We start from the raw sequence: 27808 nt of genomic DNA, 5'->3' as shown, positions 1-27808 counted from the left end.
TTTAGGGTCTGTTTGTATGCGAACGCCTAAATGTTAAATATATTTATTTAAAAATTTGTTTGTATATACTTGTATGCTCAATCGATAACATCCTCGTCCACATCTTCGCCATTGTCGTTGCCATTTGAGACACCTCCACCCCCACCTCCTCCAGCGCCACCAGCGCCCACCATTAGACCGTTGGCGCTCAAGTCGCCATGTCGTTGGCTGAGCGGTGATTTGTTGTTGTCATCAATGTTGGTCGCAGTGCCACCGCCGTCATCAGCACCGCCACCACCCCCAACACCAGAGCCGCCGCCACTCAGACCCAAATCGCTGTGGTCCAAGAGCAAATGGTTGTTGTTGTTGCCATGCAACAGGCTGTTGTTGTTGCTGTTGACCAAGTGTTGCTGCAGTCCATTATTTCCCAAATGCTGACCACCGCCGCCGCCGCCGGTGCTGGAGAAATGCTGCAAGTGGTGCTGATGCTGATTGAGCAGAGCACCGAGAGCGTTTTCTCAGACAACGTCGGTCACGCCCGTGTATTGACAGGCGGAGAGGCCAGCGGAGTTGGATCGTGAGACGGGCGAGTGTGCCGAATAGGGGGTCGTGAAACCGGTGGTGTGCTGTTTGGCCTTCAAACGCAACGTGGCAATGCTCGAAGACATGGACGAGGTCATGCAGGGTTCCGCAGCAGCACGATACATATACGGATTAGCGGGTGTCGTGTACGGGCAGGGCGCAGCACCAACATTTGTATTGGTCAACGTAGAGCCCATCGTACCAGGCAGCATCGAATTATTCATGCTCACCGACACACCACTCGCCCCAGTATTGAAACAATTCACCGAGTTCTGATGATGATTGCTTGTGACCATCGACCCAAGCGGATTCACGGGCCATGGAAAGGGTTTGGTGCCCAGCGGTGATGGAACCTTGGTCCAGTTGTTATACGGATATGAAGTGTATAGCGAATCATCGGCAAAAGGCTGCATGAATTGTGTCCCAAACCCTGATTTGAAATCAGCGGCAGCCACGGCGGCATTCATCGCATTCCGCTCACGCTTACGCCACTTGGCACGACGATTCTTGAACCACACCTACAAAACAGAGACAAAGAGTTGCATAAAAATGTGATGGAAATAAATGGATGAAAATATAAAACATCCATTACAAATTTAGACTTAAAACTAGCACTAAACAGTAACATAACAGAAAATAACAGAAATAGCTGTACTGCACTGCCCTGCTGGTTTAAGACCTTTATCAGCATAGAAAAATAAAGAGAACTTTAATTATGTTATAAAAAAAAACGTGTATACAAAAAAAAATAAAATAAAATAAAAAACAATAGCTGACTGCATTCCCTATTAATATTCTTCATCTGGATTTTCAAATACAAATTTGCTTGAGTTTGTATTTTAAAACTGCTTACATTCGAGTTAAAAAATAGTTTTGAAAGTTTCAACTCGATTCTCCTTAGCTTTGTCGAAAACTACTCTTATTATATCTTTAACTCACTTATTTCAAAAAGAGTAGTAGATTAGTTGAAAGTCAGTATTAGTCTGCTGATACCGTTTTATTTTCCACATCCTACATACAGAACTAATGGGTAATATTGAAATTGTTAGAGGTTTAGAGGTTTAGGTGACAGTACTGATCTAGGCACTACTTGACGGTTAGTTGATGTTGACTTGAATGTTTTATATTTCATGAATAGGCATTACTTAACGACTTAGCGTCAAATTAAAAGAACTTTGTTAACAATTTGTAAAAAAAAAAATGTCCCAATCTATCAGGTCTAGCTATTTAATGGCTTTTTCCTTTTAATGTAGTCACTGCTTTAAAAATTACCTTAATAGTGAGCCCGAATCTTCACAAATTTGTTAAAAAACTACATTCCTTTAAGAAATTCTGCCATTCTATTCATAAAATAAAAGAATTTCAACTATCTTTACCATCACGAGCAGGATGTTTCTGCAGCTTAAATTCATACTTGAAATAAATTAATTATGTTAACTGTAAAAATAAATTATTGTGCATGTACATACATACTTATATACGAGTAACAATGTCTATCCGACAATGTATTCTGCATAGCAGACTATAGCTGGCATTTTCTGATTCATATTTAGTTATGATTATTAGCGAAATAAGAATTATAAAACCAAAACTTACATTTTATTGTTTTTCTTTTAATTTTAGCAACTCGAAAAACTTGCCAGCCATACTTTGTAGCTTAACGAGAGCAGTCGGAAGGACGCATAATTTATTATATTGCCGCCAAGTTGAAAATTTATGTATAATGTCTGCCACTCTTAGCATATAATACCTTCCCCAAACACATGCACACTCACACATACACACGCACACACACACATACACCCACAATCTTGCACAAAGCCCCACAAAAATGAAGACAATAACTGCGAAAGGGGCGCATTGTAATACGCATGTGCAGTAATTATAAATACAAATACACATAAATACTGTCGATGTTGTTGTTGCGGTTGTTGTTGTTGTTGTTGCCGTTGCTATTACTGTTACTGTTGCTGCTTCTTTTTAATGGAGAGCTTTATATAAATAAACTCGCAAGCCACCCCCAAAAGTATGCAGCAAAGGCAAAGGCAAATGGTGGCACATAAAAGCTAAGCAAAGTGTATGGAGAGAAGGCAAGCAGAATACTAAAAAAAAATAAATAAAATAAATAAAAAACGAGAGAGAGACGACAACGGCGCCAAAAAATAAATCAAAATTATTTTGCAAACAAAAAGTGCACAAAGCAAAAGCAAAACGAAAGAGCAAACCAAACGAAACGAAACGAAACGGAGCGAACAGAAAAGAAAACGTGGCGTGCTCGCCAAGCAGATAAAAAACAAAATGGCAACTTTGTAATTTATTACTGAAGTTTGCGCAGTGCACACAATCACATACATACACCCACACCCACACATACAAAGAGACAAGCGAGCGCACACCCACACAACAGGCACACAAACAGACACAAATGACAAAAGCGTCGCGCTGCGCAGACGTTGCCAGCATTTTGATGAGTTTTTTTCTTCTTCCTTCTCTCGTTTTGTTGCGGCTGTCGTTTTTGGCTTTCTTCTGTGCGCTCGGCAGTGCTTTATTATTTTAACATTCGGGGTTTTGCTTATTTAGAAAATTGCTTCTGCCAGCCAGCTTTAAAACAGCCGTTGTCTTTAAGTGAATTGCTCTTACAATGGCTGATCTCAAGTCAGAGCGTGCACGCATAAAACAAACTTTAGAAGATGTCTAAGGGAAAAGTTGATTTTTCCTTAATGTTATTTATTATAATCATTAAACATGTAGCATTATTTAGAATCTGTTTAAATTCAAAACCTATAAACGATGATGATAGAAAAGTAGCAACCAATTTGATATTGAAGATTCAATAATTAAAGAATAGCTAGCCGAAGGGCAAATAATATTCCCCCACCGGGTCGGAGGCGTTAATTAGATATTATTGTAATTTGATTAGATTTCTCCTTCTTAGGCTTTTCTAGCTTATAAGATGCTTTTTATAATTTTTATGTACTACGTCGACAGTCAATGTTTGTTGACATAAATAAATAAAATAAATAAAATAAATAAAATAAATAAAATAAATAAAATAAATAAAATAAATAAATAAAAATAAATAAATTAGTAATCAGAACTATTCTAATTTCCCACGTCGGTTGACATTGCATATTGAGTTGCAAAAGATCGAGTGTTTTATTATTTTACATTGTAACTTCATAAAGCGATTGTTTTGTCTAGTTAGAAATTTGTATTTATCTCGATCTTGTTTAGCTTCTTATCTTGCCTAAAAAGCTTAACAATTATATTTACAGAACAGTTGTAACTCGTATGCAGTTTTAGAAAATTGAAGTGACTATAGGCATATATATATCGACGCATGGTTTGAACACTTGGTCTGTATGGTAGAGCCAAGGCGGTCCATCGGTAAAGCCAATACTCGTAAATGGTTTCAATTAATTGTTACATTTTATGATTTTTTGTAAGCAGATCTACATTCTTCGTATTGATTAGGCATCTTACAAAAAAAAAACAAGTGCAGGGCAATTTTTGTTTGTTTTTTTTTTCCAAATTTAGAAGCGAATCGTTACATAGAAGCTGATCCACAAGTCGTCTTTCGAATTAATTTGGCACAAACCGAATTCTACAGCTAATTGTATATGGAAGAACAGACTTTCCCATGAAATGCTGATGTCCTTTGCTCCTTTTGGTCTGCTGTTCAGGTAATTAGACCAGTTAATTTTGGCATTTCACGCACACGATACGACATGGCTCGGCATTGCTTGTTGCCGCAACGTTGTAATCCCTGTTCGGGTTCTCAGTATTCCAACATTGTACTTAAATCAGCGCACAATTGTGGGGTTGAAATTTATTGTTTGCATGCCTCGTGACACGATGCGTAACTAAAGGAGGCCACGCGTGGCATGTATGCAAAAAATCACACAAACAGCAAGTTTAGTTGCTGGAAATAGACAGGCGACAGTGGGCTGGTTTGTTTGTTTTTGGTGGGAAAAAATGTGAGCAGGCAGCATTGCACTAACAAGTGGAAAGTGACAATTTAATTCGCATTTATTTGGCTGAAAATTGCTTCAATCTAATTAGTTGCGCAGTTAATTGAAATCGCATGAGGAACGCGTGTCGCCGAAGGTCGTGGATAAATTGACTCTTGGTTAGTTGTTACGCCTATCGAAGTGTGGAAAGTGCAGGCGGCGGGTAATTGAGTTGTTAAAGTTTGTAAGCGTGGGAATTGCGAAAACTTGGCGCATAAATCAAATCTTGCCAAATTTCAATATCCAACAGCCATGTGCCAATTTGTCAAGGTACATCGTTCAACCAGCATCAGACGCCGCGTTGTCATCATCGTCATCATCATCGTCGGTTTTAGTATTAACAGCATCATCATCATCATCATCCGATGCTGATGCAAAACTAACGTCATCGATCTCGTCAACTGTCATTTTCACGTATCATTTAGCAAGTTGTTGAAGAAAAAATATACTCGTATAGTGGAATAGGAATAGCAACGTTCGTTTCGATGGCAAATTGATGTCGTTGGCAAAAAAAAGAACAACGAGTATGGCTTGGGAAGGGCAGCAACAAGAAAAAATGATTAAACTGAAAATGGAAAAACCAACGCAATTTTCCACTCAACAAACACTGAAGGACAAAACTGCTGTCTGGCTGGCTGGCTGGCTGCCTGCCTGCCTCTTGCTGGCTCAAGCAGAAAATCCTAATTGGTTTTGATGAAAGCAGCAATGGCACTCCTTCCTTGCTTTATGCTGGTCCACAGATTGACTGCAACGCTTCATCAGGTAAAATTGCTAAAAAAAAAAATATATATACATCCATACATATTTGTATGTACTTGTATGTATGGCCGAGCTGAATGTGAGCATGTGGCAAAAGTTTGAGAGCTAGGGTCTTTGTTCTTTGCCTTGCACGAAGGTGACGAGCGTTCATGAATTGCCATTTTGATTGATGACTGCAAATTGCAGTTAAATACGTTTTTTATGTGCTAGACTGGTTTTTTCCTCTTCTCTTTAACTAACTACTAGCAGGGTTGTGATTCATATGCTGCTACGTCATCTTTCTGCTGTAACTAAGAGTAACATGGAATATTGAATAATTTTGAAAAATTGCTGCTCATAGCATTTTCTTTGGGTAAACTATTTTGCTGGTTAGTGGCTAATATTGTTTTTGTCTTTCAGGTCAGTCATAGTACATATACTTATAATACAAAATGCCGTTGTAGATATTTTATAGTTTTTTTCGGATAAATTATTAAATAGGACAGGGATACATCAATTTCATTGATTCTAATTTATTTGGTTAAATAAAATACTAAACTATATTGATATATCCACAGTTTATTTTATTTTATAGATTATTTATTCTTCCTTTCCTCCGCTACATAATTTCGCTAATACTATCGACAACTCCAAAGCTGAATTTACTCAACTTTGCAGAAGAAGTTTTAAAGTAAATATATATACCGTTAACTAATAAGTATTTGGTTCATATTGGTTCTTCGTAAGAAAAGATATTTGAACAACACGTTTTCTTCAATATATCGTCCCCTAACATTCTCTGTAGTTTTTATCGAGTGTCTCAGATTGCTATTTTTTTTTTTAATTTAAAACTAGTGTTATGAGTATAGAACCGGGGTATATTGAGCTACGTCTATGAAGTTGATTTTTTGGGTAGAGTTGTAATTTTTCGTATTTGTAGAAAAATTAAAATGCTCTATTCACAGTAAATCAAATATAGAAGTACAGTGTGGGGTCGGCCATACCTGCTCATAAGTTCTCACTAAGCTAGAATATTTGTATGCCATGAATATAGAGTAATAATATTATAAATAAGTATATGTATATTTCCTTTGACTAAAATTGGAAAATAATTTTACTGACAAGTGCCGCATGATGATGGATTTTGGAGCATATGCATCATTCGTCTAACCCTTCCTATTGCTTAGTATTAGCAGCTGTGAGAGGAAGGGGTTTCCCATGAATTATAAAGCAGCTAATGTACTTAATAGAAAAGACCTCTTCTTTCTTAATATTTTTCTATCTTTCTTTCTTCTTTCTTCTTTTATAAATTTTATAAAATGGGATGCATGCCTCTATATTTCAGTTTATCTAATTAATTTGACTCAGAGCTTTTTAAATATTCTTAAGGCTTTTAATTCCTGCATGCTACATAGTTCTATATCGTAATCTACTGACATTAGTTCAATATTTCAATGAGAACCATCGAAGTCTTTGTTTATGTTTTTTATATTTCATTTGCATATTTAATGAATACATATCTAGCTCTATCACAAGCAGCTAAGATTGAAGATACATAACTAAGCCCGTAGAAGACCTATGGAAATAACGTTTAACAGTTAATCAGATTCCTCATATCCAGATATCAAGTTAGGATATAGCTTAGAAGAGAAAGAATTATCAGGTAACAGCTTAGAAGAGAAAGAACTATGTACTAACTGTCTACGTTTCTTTAAAGTTATTTAATCATACCGATAATTCTTATATATAACTGTGTGCATATATTTGTCTACTGGCAGTACTTGCAGTGCCTTAACTGCCCATTTTGTGGCTCCTTTATGGGACTATTCTTTTAGTATCGCATCGTCGACCAGTCGCAATGGCTTTTTTATGCCACATGTTGCCTATTTCTGTTTCCAGGCCATTGAAAACACCTGACGTTGTGGCTGTGCTGTGCTGGCACGGCTAATAAAAAGAACACAATAATAATAATAAAAAAAAAACAAAACAAATATGTGCTTCGATCTAACAAACCCCCAATGGCAGTTTTATATACTGCCAGTCACTCCATTTGTGGGGAATGGTGCGAAAAAAAAAACAGAAAAACGAAAAGGGAACAAATGCTTTTATGTCGCTTTTGTTGGCTTCTAATTGATTTAAACTTTTTAGAAGAGCAACAAGAAAGGCGAACATATTGCTATAATTGCCAGTGCATGTAAATCCAAAGATTAGTAGCTATCATGGCCAGAGCTATAGCTACCGAGCAACAACTTTTCGCTCCCCCATGGCAGTCAGCTTGTTTGCACAGACAATTCGCTTCCTGCCTCCGACTCTGGCTGTGTTCTTTTTGTTTTTGACAATTTTAAACCCACCCAGATTTATATATATGAGCCAGTATAGAATTCTACATGGTAATCCTTTTGTATACATTTGATAAATTTTATTGCCCCGCTATTATTGCAGTCAAATGTTTCCCTTCTCCAGTCATCTATCTGTCAGTCTCTCTGTCCGTCTGTCTGTTTGACTGCCACCCCTTGCAGTGTCTGGGACGCGATCTCATGATCATTAATTCTCGTGCGGTTTCTAATTCATTGAACAACCCTCGACTTTATACACATATACGTATATACTCGTATACGAATATAGTATATGCTGACAAATTGCCTGGCATTGTTTTGCATTTTAGTGTGCGGGGGGTATGGGCATTATTACAACATTTACCGCACAAAAAAGGACGAGAAGCGGGATAGAAGTCAATGTGCCCGAAGGGGGAAGGATGGCGAGCCTTTTGTCATCATCATCATCATATAATGGACCATAAAACAAACTGTATCAATATTTTATGCATTTTCTGGCTCTCTACGCGCAACACATGTTTAGATTGACATAATTTCGCATCCTCGCCAGCCTCGCCAACCACTGGCTACCCCCTTTCCCCCTCAACTGTGGCAATGAGTGGCGCAGCTAATTTCGTGATAGGAAAACTTTCAGTGTCAAGTGTAAATTTCTTGGCATATGCGCTGCTGAGGAAATTTGCATAGAAAAACCATGAAATATGCGCGACGTGTAAATTTGTCAGCACACTGTGTGGAAACTTCGGCTGGCAGATGTTTTTTATTTGCCAACTAATTGCATTTTTATGACAAAAAGAGCGCGCGTCCGGATAGGGGCAACAGCATTTGCAATTTGATTGATAAACTAAATGCTAAGTGCCTAATGCCCCTTAGCCCCTTTTGCCGGCTGTTCAATTAACGCCCCAGAGCCAAATGCTGATCAAGTCAAGTCATCCTCAGGCAACCGAGTCATCGATCATCGGCAATATAAAAATATGCCTATGCGCCTATCTTTCCTTTCTCATTCTTTTTTTTTTTTTAATGCTCTCTATGCTACTGTTTTGTGAGCTCAGCAGCGACTTCTTGACAATCTGACAGACGACTGACAGTCACTACAAATAGATATCATGGCATAACGAGTATGCGGCACGCATATTTACCGCTTGGCGCCACTTACAACTTGAATTGTTTACCAACTATCGTTTACAAACAATTACAACTGTTATGCGGTGCTTGAGTTGTAGGTAAAGATACAATATCTAAACATACACTATATGAGGCCTGCTCTACCATATCTCCAATGCAGATGGCAGTCGTTATTGTCGTGCATTCTGCGTGCATACAAGTAGATCGCTTGTCAATAGCTTAGGCAGTATCAGTAACCGATATTATCCAAATATTGCGCAATGCCGATTGGCAAGACAAGCCGATTGCTTGATGCCACACTGCTGCAAGCCACATTCTGGGTTTTCTTTTCATTTGTTTGCTCAACGTGCTCATACAAGTATCTATGGGATTTTCTTACACGTGGCAAGAAAAACTCGATGCGAAAAAATGTGCTTAATTTCTTCCGCAAATTGGAAAAACTGATATTCTATTTGATTTGTGCATTCTGTAAATGCTTTCAATTAACCTCTATTAAAAGCTGCATATTTTTTATGCTAAATGCCATAAACTAACATTTGTTCATAATTTAGCAATTCCCTTTTGTTGGGAAGTATATTTTTACTTGATCTTTAAAATCACTTAGTCAACTTTTAAAATTCGATTCTTATTGCACTTTTGAAATAATATTGGAGGATATATAACTGAATTATAATAAGAAAATATCTGGTATTATTCTGTATTATTTTGTTAAAAAAGGGCTTGCATTTTTTTAGCCAACTTGTTTAAGCCCATCATATATTATGGTAGAAATATATCTTAGAAACATGACTATATTTTGTTGTTAATTATTCAGAACTACATTATTGAGGTAATAAGTTTAAGTCGATAATTATATTGAATTGCAATGAAAATGTGAAATAAATTACCCAGAAAATGTAAGCAAATTAGAAATATTTTGTGGGTACAAAAGTAGGTCTACTAGACTTCAATTTTCAGTCGAAATTCTTCAAGATTATATTTGCTATGACAATAGATATTCGAAATTCTAGCAATTTTCCTATTTTAAACATCATCAGATTATGTGCAATATTCTGCTTGATTGTGGAAGCGGAATATATCAAAGTCTTGTGCTCCTGTAGGGTTTTTTTATAGCTTAGAGTGCAGTTGAAAAAACTATATATTTTTGGTATTATGCAACTTTTTAGCGCATTTCCACAGAATGTTGGTCTTAAAAATGGGCAGTTTCTTAAGTAAAAGTATACTACAAGTATATAATATTTTCTTGAGATGAATATCATTTTAGATATAATTTCAATTGCAAAAAATAAAGCACAACAACGTCGAAGTTATTCTCTTCTAATGACAACGTCTCTCTCCACTCTTCACGCACGCTTAACACATTGTAGTGCCAACATTTACAGCCCGACTTGAGCCCGAGCCTCGAGCATGAGCATGAGCAAGAGCCTGAGCCTGAGCATGAGCTGATGCTGTAGAACGTGTGTACGTGTCTCTGAAAAGCCATAAAAACCGCTACAATATGCCAACGGCGGCGTCAAAATTTAGCGGCGATTGCCGCAGTGTCCAAACTTTTGTTAAAGGGCGCAAATGGCGGCTAACGGAATTTATGGCAACTTTACACGCAGAGCGAAGCTGCGTCGTCCACTGCAGTGAAGAGAGCTAAGCCCTGGTTGCTGTTGTTGTTGTTGCTGTTGTTGCTATTGCTGTTGGCGTTGGGGGGTCACACAATAAATTTACAGAGTTGCAACCGCAACTGCAGCAACAAAATGGCGCTGGAATTGGCGATGGTGGCGTGTTTGCCACTTAAGCCGCGCGAATTTCAAATACCATTGGGCGCTCTGCTAAAAAAAAGCCAGAATAGCGAACGAACATATTTACGAGTTGGCGCTGCATTTGTATATACGGATAATTGTTGTTGTTGCTGTTGCTGTTGCTGTTATTGCTTTTGCTGCGTGCTGTGGTTGCGATTACCGACGGCAATGTTTGCGGTCGCCGCTCTCGCCCATCCATGTAGAATACATACATACATCCTATGTGTGTATGTGTGTGCGTGTGTGTCGCTGTGGTTGTCGCGTAATATAATTTTGGCTGGGAGCCTCGCAGTAATTGCTGAATAATTGCCAATGCCAACGATGGCGCTGACTGTTTGCCATTTGCGGTTGCCTTCCAATTAATAACAAATTATGCGGTCGCATTTACAGACAAAGCAAACCGGGCCCATTTAAAATCCACCCAATCCCCAACCAACGGAATGTATTGGAAAACAAAGTAAGCATACTATAGTATATAACGATGCATTATTCTCTCTGTTTAAGGATTACTTGCAATGCATGGCATTCTTGAGAAGTGTTAAAGTTTTTGGAAGATGAAATACTTTTGTGCAAAAGATTAACGATCATTTTCAGATTAAAGTTCAATGCTGATTTCATCGACATAAAATAAATTAAAAATGTATTTAAATTATCACTGTTTGTCAAATAAAATGAAATAAATTTGATTATAAAAATAAAGATACCAAGTCAAAAAGTACAACAAATGTGTATATAAATTTCTATAAATGCTAACGAGTTGTAAGATCAAAATCAGAAACCATATTGTACGAATTCCATTCAGAAATATTAACCAGTAATTCTTGTTAAAAGATTTGGGAAACAATAAAAAGCACAAATTGTTCTAAGAACAAATATAAGAACTTGTTATTAAAGGAACTCTTCAAACAATGTTAGCTCGAATTGTTCTAAGAACAAATATAATAACTTGTTATTAAAGGAACTCTTCAAACAATGTTAGTTCGAATGAGAAGATTATTTTCAAATAATCCCATCTTTCTTTCCTTCTTTCTTTGTAACAAACAGAACTCGAACACAATCCCAAACAGTTTGCAAATATAGAATTCATTTATAACATATTCTTAAAAGAACCTTTCAAAATATTCCAAGACTTAAAGATATTAATATGGCAGATAGATTCAGCGACTTACCCTGACTCTGGCCTCCGTTAGATTTGTCCACATGGCGATTTCTTCGCGGGTCGACATGTCGGGATAGCGATTGCGACTGAAGGTGTGCTCCAACTCCTGCAACTGCTGGGATGTGAAGTGGGTGCGCTGACGCCTCTGGCGTTTGTTCTTCTTATCGTTCTTGGGCTCATCGGCGCTGGTTGTCATCGGCTCGTCGTGGCCGGAGTTTGATATGTTTTCTGTTTTGATTGTGGTCTCATTGACGCTGCGATTACCTGCAATTTAATGAGAGTACGAATAGAGGAGACATGTAATGTGTTTGTAAGGCAGTTATTGTTGGTGTTGTTTTGTTTTGTTTTGTGGCACGTCTGCGTTTGTCTATAGTTATCTGGTTTACATTTGATAAGCCTCCCGGCTAGCTCCCTACTAGAAACCGCCAGCTACTGTAACTGTCCAAGAACATACGAGTAGTCTGTAATTTCGCAATTGTAGTTATTATTTTTGTTGTCATCATTACTGTTGACAGACCCAACCATGGCGCCTTCCTTCCTCAATTCTCCAGCTCTCATTAGCGTTACTAATTGGCGTGCAACCTTCAAGTGACACAGACAGCTCCACAAAAACTTCAAACGTGCGCCGCTTGTAAACGGTAGCCCAATTTTATTTTCGACTGGTCTATCAGATTTACAACCCGTTAACGCTTGCTCGGTCATGTCATCGATCATGGCGGCGTTCCTTTGACTTTTTGCCCGTTAACCAAACAAAAACCAAATCGTTTGGCATATGAAATATAAGTATTATTTTTGGTTGTTCCCTGCTCCAACGACGACGACTACGACGACGACAACCGCGATGTTGTCGTCACGTCGCAAATCAAAGCATTCTAATCGGAAACTAAACGAAAGCGTTTGTGCACAACTTTTGCCGACAAAGGAAAACTAAAGCTAACGGCTGACCGTGCCTTCGGAAAATTGTTATAAATCACGTTTTCCTTATCAGTAATATTTTCGGTTATGATAAACCGTCAGCCACATACTCGTTCGTACCTTAGAACCTACGCACTAATATTTCTATTCATAATATTGTAGTATTTGTTGTATTTGTTACTACTTGTATATAATTTTGTTTGGTTACTCACCATCTTTGCGTTCACGACTCCGATTCGTTAACGTCGATGTGCTTGACGATGTCTGAAAGTTATTCAAATGTGTGCTATCCAAACTATTTGCTACGGCGGTCATGGAGCTATGACTATCACGAAAATCACCGGTTTCGGCCCAAACTGAAAAGAATAAGCCAGCAAGTGGCAACAAATATATACAAAAAATTTATGTTTTAACAAAAGTTGTATGCAAAAATAAATGGCTTTACTATATAGACGCTATACTTATACTCGTATGTGTGTGTGTGTGTGTGTGCAAAGGTAGCTGTTAGCCGCACGAGTGCGTCTACTTAAAATGCCATAAAATAGCCTCATAAAAGGATTTATGGGCCATTGCTCGACGACGCATCGTTGCCAGCCAGCTAGGGGCCAGTTTTGTAAATGGGCTTTTGGTTAAGTCGATTAAGGGTACAAGTGCAAAGGCTCTGTAGTGGTAGGAAAGGAGCAACTGCTGATACACAGACAGACCTTGGTAATTGTTTTAATGGAGCCGCCTCCTTGCAAACAAATTAATGAAAACTTTGCGATCAACCATAAAAAAAATGCGGAAAGGAGTTCGTGATTAAAGTAATTTGCATTATTCTCTTAAGCGAGTCAGCGGTAATGGGCCAAAATATATTTTTTTAAAAGATAATTTGCATAACAATAAAATTAAATCATTTGATACAACTTGTATTTAATAAATTGATTAACCAATTCAGCTTCAATGTAGATGTAGCAGTTCAGTTAAGAATATTGTTATTAATAAATTGTCTCTGATATAACTTCCAACGAAGTGGATCACAGCTTTTGTTTTGTTTTACAACTTTTTAAACACAAATTTGAAGTGCCTATTTTCATTAAAAAGATTGGTGTTGAGAATAAGTTTGTCTTTAAATGAAATATTTATTTTAATTATTGGAGGACAGAATTATTATTATTATTATTTATGTATTTATACATACACTCAAATTTTAATGATGAGAACTGATTTTATATTTGTAAACAGTGTTTAGGATTGCGAATTCATTTGAAATATACCCTTCAATTGAAACTAACCACGAAACTTCTTTAATATGTAAAGTAAATATGTAAAGTAAATGTGTTTGAACTTATGTTCGTTGTGGTTTTGCTAGCAACTATATTTTCTTAGATTATATTAGATTGACCTAGAATAAAAAGCAGTTTTAAAACATAACATTAAGTTATCCATAAACTGTACTTTCCGTACAATCACTATATATAAGACATCAATATATTTAAGAAAATTAGGAGTTGTGTGAACATTACGAAGAGGAGGGGTTTGTTTTAATATTCATCTTGCAGCATACTAGAAACTTGTCTACAACTTGTTCACTCAGGAATAAATGTTTGTTGCTGTTGGGTGATATTTGTATAATGCAATAAAAATATAAAATAAGTTTTATATGGCAATTAGTGCTCACAAATTTTAAAAATGTTTCTTTTTTATAACATTTGAAAGCCACTCGGGCTTAAATACTTGATCTTTATTCTGCTTGGCGACATAAGTGTCTTTTTATGACAACTATTTATTTTTTATTAATATAATTATTGCAGCACTTAATATTTTAAGATCTATGCGGCATAGTTTGCTCACAATTTTATTACCTTAATGATGATGCTTAATGTGCTTTGAATATTTTACTTACTATACTGGTATAAAAGGTAGCTAGCCTATATTGTGGATCCCCCATCTCATTAAGTTGTTGTCACCTACTCATTGGTTGCTATTTGTTTATATGCTGTTCTATCTGAGTCTGAAAATAGCTTCAAAGACTTTGTTGCTTTAAAATTTCCAAAATCAAATGACTCAATGCCTCATTTGAGTTGTTTGTCATATACTTGTATACTAATTGCGCTAGTTAGTCATGCCTAATTTTATATTAATTAGTTAGTCATTTGAATTTTTCCATAGCCATTTGTTAGATTTATGGGCAGGCAAATTGATTATTGGTTAGAGAAGGTGTGTGCCCATATGGCCTTTTGTGTGTGGCTTCCTGCCCCTGTAACTACTAAATCTTATTTTCGGTACCCTACTTCCTACACCTCGGACATAATTTATGTGATTTTCACATGTTGTCGCTTTTATGTGGTTTTTAAAGTGCGCGTCACCAGAAGTGGCGCAGCACCATCACCAATACCAACACCAACACCCGCAGCGACATTTTGGAAACAATTAGTAAATGCTGTGAATTTTAGTTGCAGTCGCGCTGTGCGCTGCATCCTTGGGTGTCATTAATTGGAAGATGTGCAGCGAGAATACGAGACCTTCAAGTGCCTCCCTCACTCAATAAGAGTGTGAGGGTGCGTGTGTGTGGGTTAATTTATGCCGCTGACGTCACGTTCATGTGCTGCAACGCATAATTATTGCCCAATAAGTATCCAAAATTTTTTTCTGGGGGAACATTTTTATTGATTTACCTCACATACCAAAGTGATTTTTAATAGCTACAAATGTTGCTCCCATTCTTAAAAATGAACGACACGAACAGTCCACCTATGTACAGTGATCGCCAAATCCAATTCAAACTCAAAATTGAAGAGTTAAACGAAGCAGAAGAGTCTATACTTTAAACGCGGCCCTTACCTAAAACATTTCTGGTTTCTTTCTAAAAGTAATATAAACTTAACAGGCATCATGCTAATTATTAAATATATTGAACTTCTTTGATAAGAAACGATACAATATATATATACATATATGTAGATAAAAAAAGCGTTTAGGTAGTTTTAATTGTGAAATTTTTATTATTTAAAACATTAGTTGAGAAAATATGAGTGACAATTGTATTTTATTCTAATAAACATTAAGATAAAAATTAATCTAGACATGTCGGTGTCGGTCCTTTCGTTTGTCTTTCCATCTGGATTTTAAAAACAGTTGAACCTGCATTGGCCAATCTTGGAATATAAACTCTCCTAGTTTCTAGGCATAATAAATCATTCTCTACCTTCATTTCTTTCAAATCGACCTATTATAAGAAATATAATTTGGAAACCAATTTTAAATCTTTGAAAGGAAAACTAAATATATCTTTTGTGTTAAATCTCATTTTCTTGATAATAATTTCTTATTTTGTATTTCATAAACCATTTCTCCACTCACAATTACAATCATTTTTAAGCACTACCTTCACATAGGGGCGACCACTGTGCCTGCTATAACATGCTAAATAGGTCGGGCTAGTAAAAATATTTTCCCATTCGAGCGTAGTGCGACACGCTCTAAAAAAAAATCAAACTCAAAGAAAAGCACGTAGCACAACGATTTTTATTTGTTTAAATATTTTTAACACAATTTCTATTTTCTTTTTATTTCGACTAATTTGCTGCTGATGGTCCCACATCTTGGCAGGTCGAAAATTCTTGTCGTCTGTCAATTGTTGTTGCTGCTGTTGACATTTGTCGCCGCAGTTGCTGTCACATGTGTTTTCCCAACTGCTTTACAATATTTCGTGATTTTTTCAAGGTTTCTGAGTGGCAAGTGCCAATAGCTGAGCCAAGTGGTGGGCGTGGGTGTTAACGTTTCTGTTGCTATTGCTGTTTCTCTTGCCGTCCAATTGCTGCTGTCGCTTGACTTGTCAAATCATTTGACAACAAGTGTCAGTGCGCTTTTGGTTTGGCATTACCGGAGCTAAGAGCTCGGCCGTTGTCTGTTGACCGTTGGACGTTGGCAGCGGCCATTTTTACAGAGGCGTTTAAGTAAACAAGACTGGCTAAACAAAAGTCAAAAGTAAACGAGGGGCGGCCCAAAAACGGTCAACTATTAATCATTCCCTGAATGACGACCACAAATGAAACTGTACAAATATTAAATATATAAATTTTTTTTTGCTAGAGCAATGATTTTGATTTTTATATGCCACCACGCAAATACATAGATACACACACACACGCACACACATTTTCCCATTTGTCGCATTCATTCATAAACATTTTCCACATTTCCACAAAAACTTTGACACACGACGCGGCGAGCAGCCGTCGCCGTCGTCAGAAAAAAAAAGTGCTGAGCAATAAATTACCAAAGCGAAAGGCAAGCAGGCAGCCAGGCTGGCAGGCAGGACCCTGTCAAGCCTCATGCAGCAGCAAAACAAACAAAGGATCGCATTGGGACAAACGTACGCCCCGAGTGCGCGTCCTTTGACACAACGAAGCAACAACAAAGACAGCAAAAAGAGGAGAGATTCGAACGTTTACTTGTAGCATTTTGTTGACCAAAAACAAACGATTAATGTGACAGTTGAATTAGGATGCTCACACAGGGATACACAGACAGTCTGACAGTTAGGGCGTTAGCCTCTTCCTGTTCCCGTTCCCATTCCCTCCCCCTCCCCATCCAGCAAACAAAAATTGGCAAAAGGTATAAATAAGGTTTTCATATATCTATCGTCCACCTTCCTGTCGTGCCCCACAGATGATTCTGTGCCTGATTCTGATGCTGATGCCGTTTCCTATTCGGATTCTGTTTGCTGCCGTATTTTGACAAGTTAGTTGCTTTTATTGTTCTTCAAATTAAACCACTCTGGGATATAAAAGGGTTAAATGCTCGTGTGCGGTTGCTGAAAATATATATTTTCTAATTTCACGCTACATTTGCTGGCCAAGGGGAAATGAAAATGGAAAAAAGTGTTAATGTGCGTCAGGTTTTTGGGCCATATGCTGCAAAAATATCTGACCTGGGATTGATAGTGCTATCCTTATAGCCAGCCCATTGAGCAGGTTTGGCTTATCATTCGATTAATTCAGAGTTGACTTTTTCGTTCAATCAGCTTCCTGTTTGACACATTCACGGACTTTGCAATGCTTCAGCAATATTATTTGTGCCCTTATAATTTTTTTTTTGATTTCGACTGAAACGCTGGTCATGAAAAGTCTCTTCAATATTTTATATTTGAATTTATAGCTATTCCTTTGTGATATTTCTTCCACATTTTATCGAATCAAATAAATAACAACAAATTATAAATAGAGAGTAAATAAATGTAAATAAAAAATAAATAAATAAAAATAATTACCTTAGATATTCAAATGAAAAACCTTTTCATTACCAACAAAACAATTATTTTTATTATAATAGCTTTCAATTCATTCAATTGGTAGTTTTGCCTTTTTTGCGTGGCTTAGCAAAGTGGTTTTAATGTGCTGTTCAATCTTTATTTTCCGGCGCGCCTTGCATTATAATTCAGCAGCTCTCTTTGTATTGGATTCTTCAATCCACATATAAATTAGTTTTATTTTATTGTTCATGGGCAGTGTCCAGTGCGCCTGGGCGCAAATAAAAATTAAGCAAACTACACAACAAAAAGTTAATTTGAGCTGCCCAGAAACATGCTGCAAAACTTATCACAACAATCTACAAAGTTAATCCTTTATAGTTGCTTTAGTCAGTGCCAGACCCCGGCATAGACAGTGACAATGGCAAAATGTGTGTGTGTGTGGGAACCGGAACTTGGTCTGGGATACTCGTAGCAGGACGATCAGCTACACACACCCACATATGTTATGGCAATATAATGAGCTGGCTGCTGCGCCTTTGCCAAGTTAGAAAAAAGAACCCTCTGGCTCACATACACATAAAAATCACTGCAATAACATTGACATGCCCCATGCCAAGGAAGTCGCCCCATTTGCCACTGCCTTGGTTACAACCCTCGCCAGACCCAACTTCAATTGCATTTAAGCATGGGACTGGGTCGGGTCTACGACTACGACTACAACTACGACTACGACGTCGTTGTCGTTGTCAGCAAACCCGGCAAGCTCATTAGTTGGCCCAACATAGCCGCAGATAAGGAGCAGCCCCAAAAACATAGCAATACCCACACACTTACATAATTGTATATACTTGTATGTACATATATCCATATATATAAACGAGAATAGACAGGCAGGGAGGTACGACTTCCTCTTGGTTTTGGTGTTGGTTTTCGTTTTGCTTGTGTTTTAGTTTTCCGCTGCAATGCCTTTTTCAGTAATTTTCTCGACTGTCAGCTCAAATTTTTGCTCGAGTTGATGCCATTGGGTCATTTCCCCATTTGCCAGACCCAGAGCCAGACCTCGACCTCATCAACCCCCACACGGATTCCCCGCCCACCATACTGCGCCAAAAAGCAATGCGGGTTTGCTCGGCTGCTTGTGTCCAGCGTGCAAGTTTGTTTTCAAAGATAATCTCTAATGCGACATTTTTACGAAATTGCACGATATGGATAATGAGAAAGTGAGACGCAGAGTGCCGCATTGGCTGACACTCTTGGCCAGCTGCCTCAAGTTGAGCAGAAAGTAGAAATGCACTTGCAAAAAATTTGTGGCAAATACTTGTAAGTACAACAACCGGATCAAATGATTAGTTTTTATGTTGGCTCGTTGCACATGGCACGTAAGACGAGCATTTACATTTATTGTAAAGAAATTTCCTTCTTTTCACTTTTCATTAATGGAAAATCGGGGTTTTAAACCTATTGAAAAGTAGCAGCAGGTCTTCTCCAATATACTTTTCAATTTTTTACAGCTAGTATTTTCTGAAACAACATTTGATAATTTTTTAGAATTGGGAATTGTTAATATACTCTTTCAAGAGCTTTATCTTTACCTGGTCTCTTTTGCCATGTGTTCTTCATAGATTAGAACGATCTTATTTAATATCAGATTATTGATAAAGTTTTCTTAAATCAAAATGATTTCCTAACTGCAAGTATTAATATTTTTTTTGTTAAAGATTTTTTCTACCACTCTGAATAAAATAATTTGTTTAAAAATGTGAAGTTTTCCTTTCAGTGTAGCAGGTCTAAAAGTTCTGCAGCTTGGCGTAATTGCAAACTAACGGTCGTACTCGTAGTTGGAGAAACGAGTGGCGTTGGCGGTACTGGTTGGCCATAATGACATTATAATTTATATAAACGAAATCAGTGCGGCTGCTGCGGCGCCTGAACTCGAGACAGCAGAGTTGGCCATGTCTCAACGATATGGCTAGATTGATATATGGGCCTTTGTGGCTCTTCGTCGTCGTCGTCGTCGTCGCCGTAGTCGTTGCTCAAGCATAAGCAGGCAGCAAAAAGTGGGCGTTAACCGGTTACGGGGGGAACAACTGTGATTGTGATTCGGACTATGATTGTGTTTTGTGGCTATGTCGGTGGTGATTATCATCATGGATAGCCAGCTAGCTGGTTAGCTGGCTGGCTGGTCACTTGGATGGCAATTTATGGGGTGTTTGCTGTGCTTTGTTTGCTTGCAGTTCTTGCAATTGCGCTTGACTTCGAATTGAGTTTTCCAAACAGATGTGACATATGTGTGCAATTTTCCAGAGATTTACTATAAGCGACACTCTTTGATTGGCAAGTTGATGGGCGGGAAATTAAAGCAATTTAAGCAATTCTCTTTAAGGAAATGAAACAAAAAATCGATAATGTATACACATATATACATGTATACGTGTATATGTTTGTTGTTTGTATTCAAAATGATGACGAAGAACGTGCCAAGCTACACGTTGAATTTAAAGTAGCTAGCAGGGTCCTTAGGGCGGAAGTAGCTTCGCTTTGCTAGGCACTCTGTGCCTCATTTGGTGTCTCATGTGTACGAGTATGTATGTGTGCCACAACCATTGGGGAGACAGCGACCATGTCTAGCGACGCGTAAAACACTTGAGCCCATTTTCCGGCCCGCAACTTGCTCCGAGATTTTCTGTATAGGCATGTATATGGGTTTCAATAAGCATAAATAGCCAGGCAATGCGTTTACAATCAACTCTCTGGATATTGCACCCTGCACGTGCCATTAACACTTTGTGCCAACTAAGCAAATAAAAAACACAAAAACACACAACAAACAGTGGACATATCAGCAGACACACATTCAAGATAACAGATTTTTAGTGGAAAATAAAAGAAGAAGACTCTTTAAAGCCACAAGCACGGCAATTTCATAATTTTATCAAAGACCCAAGCAAGCATCCATGGGCAAAGCAACAAGCGAGCAAACACATTGCCATAAACAAATAGGCCCAACTACCATTATAGTACGAGTATGTAGGTATGTGCTCGTACATGTGTATCTGTATCTGGATCTGTATCTGCATCTGAGCACCATATCTATGTACTATGTATTAGCAATTGAGGCAGCAACGCGTAGCTAAACAAATAACAGCAAAGGACAACAACCAAAAGTTGTTTATAGCATATTATTTGCCCAACAAACAAAAACAAAGAGGAAAAAATGTGTGTGTAAACTGCTCTGATTCTGATTCGTATTCGGTTACAAATTTAGTTTCGGAGAGTCGCGGCACACATTTAAAAATTTTACATTTCTAATGTTGTTGTTTTAGTTTCGGGTATTTCTTATGCATTGTGCAAATACTTGAATCTCTTAAACGGCCAGCGATAAGCGTCTAATTTCTGTGTCTCTTTTGAAATTGGAACAGACCAGACAAGGTCGGTTGCCTGAATTTGTTTTATCGCTTCTAAATAGTAATTTTGGCGAGAAAATATTTTGGTTATCCTATGCTTAAATTTAAGAGAGAGGGAGAGAGAGAAAGGCATGCTTTATTGCAAAAAATGATCGCTGAACACAATATATGAGAGTACATACATAAGATAAATATTTCATATAAAATAAATACGGAACAGTACAGGAATAAGTCTTAAACAGGAAAGAATATCTTAAATCAAGAAAAATCGTTTTGTGGTGCCAGATATGATTTAAATTATGGCCAGGTAAGAAAACAATAGCTAGAAGAGTTTGTCCAATTATTTCAATCAAAACCAATAACTATAACTATTCAAATATAATTATCGCCAATACAAATCCATGTAGTGTATAAGATTATTTGTAAAAGTGCATGAATTTGTGTGCAAATCCTTTGCATGTCTGAACGAAGTCCTAGCTAGTTATCTATTTAGTTAGTGGAATTAAGTAGCTACTGGTAGTCAAGGAAGTAACTTGCTAGATTGTTAAATATTAGCTAACACGTACGCTAGCTGTTGGTAACTAAAAAAGTTACGAGAAACTCGTACCGACGGAAGTTAGTAATTTGTAGTAGCTGGTTATGGTAGCTAGTTGTGGTAGCTAGTTGTGGTAGCTAGTTATATGATATGGTAACTATTTATGGTAGCTAGCTATGGAAAGCTAGCTCTATAACTATTGTGCACACGCCTCATTCAAACAACTATCTTCAAACTATCCTTCTGCAAAGGCTCTTCGTCTTATTATATTAATATAATATAATATATAATGTATATATACATGTAGTATGTGAGTTCTTCACAAATTAAATACCAAGATAAGAATAAGCAGCGTCCACATCTTTAGCTTAACCGATTTTATTGATTAATTTGATATTGATTTATTGAAATGCTAAAGCAGTAAGAAATGAGTGCTTAGTTATTTGAGTTAGTTAAGGTTTTCATTCATATTTCAGTATTATTATTATTTGGTTTTCCCATCAAGAGTAAGCAATTAAACAATTCGATGAAATTAAATATTCTCTATTTCACAATGTATTTGCATTTCTTCAATACCATATTTCACCCCCTTCAGGGCTGAATTATCCATTCATAGTCGTAGTAGTAGTAGTACTTAGTAGTAGTAGTAGTATTTGATTAGTAATTAGCAGTTTGCTTAACAAAATAACTGAAATGTGAAATAAATCGTAATTGATTGTGTCTAGACTCAAGAGGAATAGAAAATGCTCACGAGCCAGACTGGATATGGCTGTAAATATTTCTAATATTTTCTAATGATTGAATTTTAGAGTTTGCTTAGTATCTTCTTAAATGTTTCTACTACGAGTATGTGCGTTGTTTTTAGAAAACTTGTTTAAATCCCTTAATACAATAAGTCATTGCTTTAGAGATGGCGATGCAGCTTTAGTTTAAACTGCATGCCAAGCTAAAATTATAAATTGCTGTAAAAATATATTTTGGCAAAAATTTACTAAAAATTGTCAGCTGGCATAAAAACTGTCGCTGGCAGCTGCTGACAACATAATTCAAAAACAGCTCACACACACACTTACACACACACACATAGGGCTATTAAATATGGTTGTCGGCGTCGCCTGGGCAGACGACATTAAAGAGTTGCACGGTATTAAAGGTATTAACTTTTTATTGTTTTACATGCTGCACAAACACACACGTTTATATATGTATGTAGATATAAAATGCATGATAATAAAGAGAAAAGACAAAAAAAATCAAATGACAGCAACTGAAAATTAGTGTGGAGTTTGAGAGGCTGTGTGTGTGTATGTGTGTTTGTGAAAGGCACGTGAACTTGAAATCCTTTGAGCGCAAAAATCGAAATAAAAACACGCACGAAAGCCATAAAAAGTAGCCAAAAATAAAAAGACAAGAACCGAAAACTAAAGTTGCTAGGCAGACAGCGATGGGCACATAAAAACAAAACTGCAATGCGAGCATATAAAAGAATACAAATACTATATATATATATATATATATATATATATATATATATATAAATTGTATATATACAATAAATATTTTCAAATAAATACAACTTAAATTGTTCATAACACAAACAAATGGCCGGTAAAATGGCCGAAGGTGCTGCCTGTTGTTGTTGTGTGTGTGTGTGGGGGGTTGACCATTAAATTGCCAATAATTGAAAATCCAATTGCAATGTGCAACAGTGCGGGCTTTGCCGGGGCTTTCGAATTTGCCCAGCATTGAGCACGTTGCGTGGCCATTATTTAAACAAGAGCGTAAACAATAACGATGACAACAATAGCAGAACAGAGTGAAATTTGTTAGCAACATGTTTGTCCTGCCAGTGGCCGCACCTGCAACGCCAACATTCAACAAATGTAAACGTTGCCCCTGTCTGGCAGAGTCTGCAACTGTCTGTACATACGGGTATACAAGTATGTAGGTGTGTGTGTGTGTTTGTGTATGTCAGGGATAACTGCACTTGTGCATATTTTAAATGCGCACAATTTTTGTGTTAAATTGTTTTGGCACGCAAATAATGCGCTCCGGCATCCAGGCAGCTGAGCCACAACCCTCCTTAGTCGTCTGCTCTGGTCGATGCTGGCTGCTTGCCGGCAGTTCAAAGTTTATGCGGCTGTTAACCCGGCCAGGTGTCAGCCATAGCTAACAAATCTCTGGCCCTAAACGCAGACAAATGAGTGTGAGTGCGAAATGTTGTGTATGTGTATTAGTGCGTGTGTGTGTGTGTGTGCCAAGGGCAAGCTGAGCTAAGAAATAAGTGGAAGTATTTGGCAGCAGACAGCTAGCGAAGCAAGCTTTTTTAAAGACTTTAAACATTTGTTTATATATAAAAAAAATAAACTTAGCAAGAATTTTTTATTAATTTTAAGCTTATTATTAACCATCCTGACATAACTGACATACAGAAACAAACTCATTAAACAACAGAAGATCGACTGGAAAACTTCAAAAGAAGCTAAATGGTTTTCATAGCGGACGTTGAGACATTAATATAAATATAATACAATCCCACCTTAAAGTTTTTAATCAAACGAACACGGATTGCTGGGACTTATCTAATTGTTTCTAATGCAATATATTACGGCAATGTTTGTATATTTATATAATTGTTGTTTGATTTTATGGAAAAATCTTTGAACGGATTTCGTGCTTTTACTCATTTGAATTGATTTAATTAGAATTTAAATTTCATGGCCAGGTTTCAAAAGAAAGTCCTTTCTGGCATCCTCGCCTATTTTCTTCCTTTCAATTACTTGACCAATTAATAAAACCTATACAAATTGTAACCACATCTTTGTTTTTTAGTGATTTCTTGAAACAAACAATATTTTTACGAAAAGCTATATTTTTTACATTACAAATGTTTGCCCATATCACAGAGTCTGTCAAAAATTGATTATTAATTTATTATTTAAAAACTACAAGTTTTCTTGTTATCCTCAGACTTTAATCTTATTTGTATGTATATGCAAGTATAAAATTAAATATTGACTTTGAACACTTATTAAACAGAGCTAAAGACTTAAATCGTGCAAGTACTTAGAAATTTCCATACAACATTACAATTGCAAAAAGTAAATAATTTGTTTGCAATCTGCTCGATTTAAGATAGCTCCATAGCTCTATAATCTTAAGTGTCATAAGTTGTTTTCGTATTCATAAATATCAGTTGCATCCAGTCTCTATTAACAGAAGTGACATTTGTATGCCTTTTAGAATTACATTCACCTTCCGATAAGGTCAGCCCTTGGCAACAGCGTCAAACTCCCAGAACAATTAGCCTAAACGGAACACAACAAACACTTGACTACAATCCAAATATCAAATTTCAACGGAAAGAGGCAGCAGCAGGATGAGTTGGAACGACCCTTCGTGGCTGCCGTCATCCGCATCTCTAGCTCTTCGCCTTCGGCACTACGCCAGAAGGGTGTTCAATTAGCCGTGACATGCGCAACAAAAGTGAAATTTGTTTAGTTGTTGTTGTTGTATATATTTTTTTCGTTTTGTTGCTTCCCCAACCACTATGTTACGCTCTTATGAAGATTATGCGTTAATGATTACACAATGATTATTATGAATATGCATGAGGCGAGCAAAAAGAAGCTGAGGGGCCAGAACGACAAGTGTCGGACATCATGCGCGGAAATTTTTGGCATATTGTTTAGAAATTTACGAGTGTCATATGAATGATGAATAAATTTCTCGTTGTTGTTGTTGTTCTTGCTCTTTTTTTTTTTGGGCAACAACATGGATGTAAATATTTATGTGTATGCAATGGGAGCGTAAAAGATTGCTGCTGAAAAACTGTAACGAATGAATATTGAAATGCCGACAGCTGCTGATGACAGTTTGTGGAAGTTTCGTTTCGTGTTTGGGTTTCGTAGTTTCTGAATAATAGATGCGAAAATAGCTTTGACAATGTGAATATGGACACTTGTTGATGACTGGAGTGGAGTGGAGTGGAGCTGCGGCGCACGCTTCAACTGCAACAATCCAATATTCATAAATATATAGTGTGTATATCAAGTATACGTCGCATATGCTGCTGAGCATTTTGGGCGACATAGCCACAACGCATTGGCACGTGAATAATGGCCGCATTAATTACTCGGAAATTTGTAAAGATACATCAGTCGGAAAAACGCTGGGGCTCTGGTAAGCAAGAGACAAATTAATATAAATTTGGAGCATAATCATTCAAGAGCATGAATAATATTTTCTTTAGGCGAACATTGAATGCTCTCAAACTTTTGGTTAATCTTTATATGCCTTTAAGAGACTTAAGCCGATCTCTTTTCGTTTTAGAAATTGTTTGAATTTGCCTAAGTTTATCATCAAATGAAGGAAAAACATTTGATAGTTGAGTGATTTTGGGAAAATCTGTCGATTTTGTTAAATTTAATAGCAATTAAATTATTAGACTAAATTTGGAATAGACTTTGCTCACTTCTCTGTTATTCAATTAAAATAATTGGTCTTAAAAATATGGCCATTGCGTGAGTTGAACAAAAAGAAATTGGCAATTTTTTAATCCCTCCACATGGTATGAGCACATTTCACTAATATTTAAACTTCTTTATATGTACTTTTAATCTGTCTATAACTTTATTTATGTTCTCATCTCTAAAGCTACTAAAGTTTAAAAAGTTATGGTTGAATCAGCAGTAAAATTAAAAAATGCATTTCAAACCTATTCTGTGCAAAGGCTTGCTTTAAGAAAGCAGAACAAGTGGCATATTTTTGCAATCTTTCATCAAAGTACGAAATGGTTGCACATTTTTTGTTGTCCAGAGATATCACTTTTTGAATTTTCTTATCAATAATATTTGTCCAACCTAGGAAAGATCTTATCAACCGATTTTATAAGCGATACTTGCAGATCTCTCAACATAAGTAATACTTAGAACTATATATTACTGATACGTTCATTTCTAATCAACTCTATTCGGTACTTACTTCTGAGTTTCTCGAGCGGCTCGTGCTTGGGTGTGTGTGGTGGCACCACCGCATGATGCGGATGCTGCGGATAGCCACCAACCAAGTCCTGACCGGAGGCAGCCGTGTGGTGCAAATGGCTGAGACTGCTGATGGGCATCAGACTCGAGATGGCGGGTGAAATACTGACCGAGGAGCTGGAATCGTGCAGACTGTGATGACTGTGCAGATGTTCGGCGCCGGATGCGCTGCTGCCACCACCGTTGACTGTGGAGCTGCCAGTGCTCCCGCTGCTCAGCGCTGTGCTTGTGGTGGTGGCGCTCTCTGCCGAGCCAGCCGATCCTGCGCCATTAGCCGTGCCTGCACTGACCAGATCTTGTAGACACAGACCCGTGGATTCGGCTGACATGGCTTCCAGGCCGTTCAAGGCACCACCGCCCACACCAATTCCGCCACCACCGCCGCCAATACCGCTGGGTCCGAGCGCAGTAGCCGAACTGGTCACAACACCCAGACCACCGCCTGCCGCACCGCAACCGCCAGCGGCGGTGCGATCCATCCCTAGATATGTTGGAAAAATGGTGGAAAAGCTCTGGGCTACAGCCTGGTGCGGCTGATGGTGGTGCAGTGCGGACTGCTGGTGCGCTGGATGCGCCGGATGCAGTGGCGGCAGGTGATGATCTCTGCCGGTGAACTTCGTCGTGACGACGTCCTTAAAGTGTTGCAAGAATGTCGTCGTCTTGAGGCCGGTATCTTCCAACTGTGGTGAAAGCAAATCCAAGATGTGGCTGTTCTGGGCGATCGCGACAACCGAGAAAGCTGCGCGACGCTGCAGGAAAAAAAAAACAAAAATATGCGAAGAATTGTTAATTAGCACATAGAATGGCAAAACAATATTTCAACACAAATTTGCGTTTATGCACTGAGAAAAATATGAGTCGTAAATCAGATTTAATTTAAAAGTGGAATGCATTCTACAAATACCCTTTCTTTCAGATAACATGCTATTTACAGGGTCAAAAATTGTTTTAGACTTAAGA

At 37.5% G+C, this 27808-nt stretch overlaps 1 protein-coding gene across 1 annotated transcript; it reads right to left on the bottom strand.

Annotated features, from left to right (window-relative positions):
• On the bottom strand, positions 1-27768 carry LOC115620869 (pituitary homeobox homolog Ptx1). The gene is given in 4 exon segments (XM_030514342.1): positions 1-1079; positions 11727-11980; positions 12844-12987; positions 26790-27768. Coding segments are annotated over 4 exon segments (1938 nt in total). The 5' UTR covers positions 27328-27768; the 3' UTR covers positions 1-77.
• Positions 27769-27808: the final 40 nt, after the last annotated feature.

The sequence above is a fragment of the Scaptodrosophila lebanonensis genome, unplaced genomic scaffold (genome assembly GCF_003285725.1).
Source record: "Scaptodrosophila lebanonensis strain 11010-0011.00,11010-0021.00 unplaced genomic scaffold, SlebRS2 tig00000024-arrow-pilon, whole genome shotgun sequence".
NCBI lineage: Eukaryota > Metazoa > Arthropoda > Insecta > Diptera > Drosophilidae > Scaptodrosophila > Scaptodrosophila lebanonensis.
The sequence above is the reverse complement of the archived record's forward strand: the minus strand, read 5'-3'. Positions and strand labels throughout refer to the sequence as shown.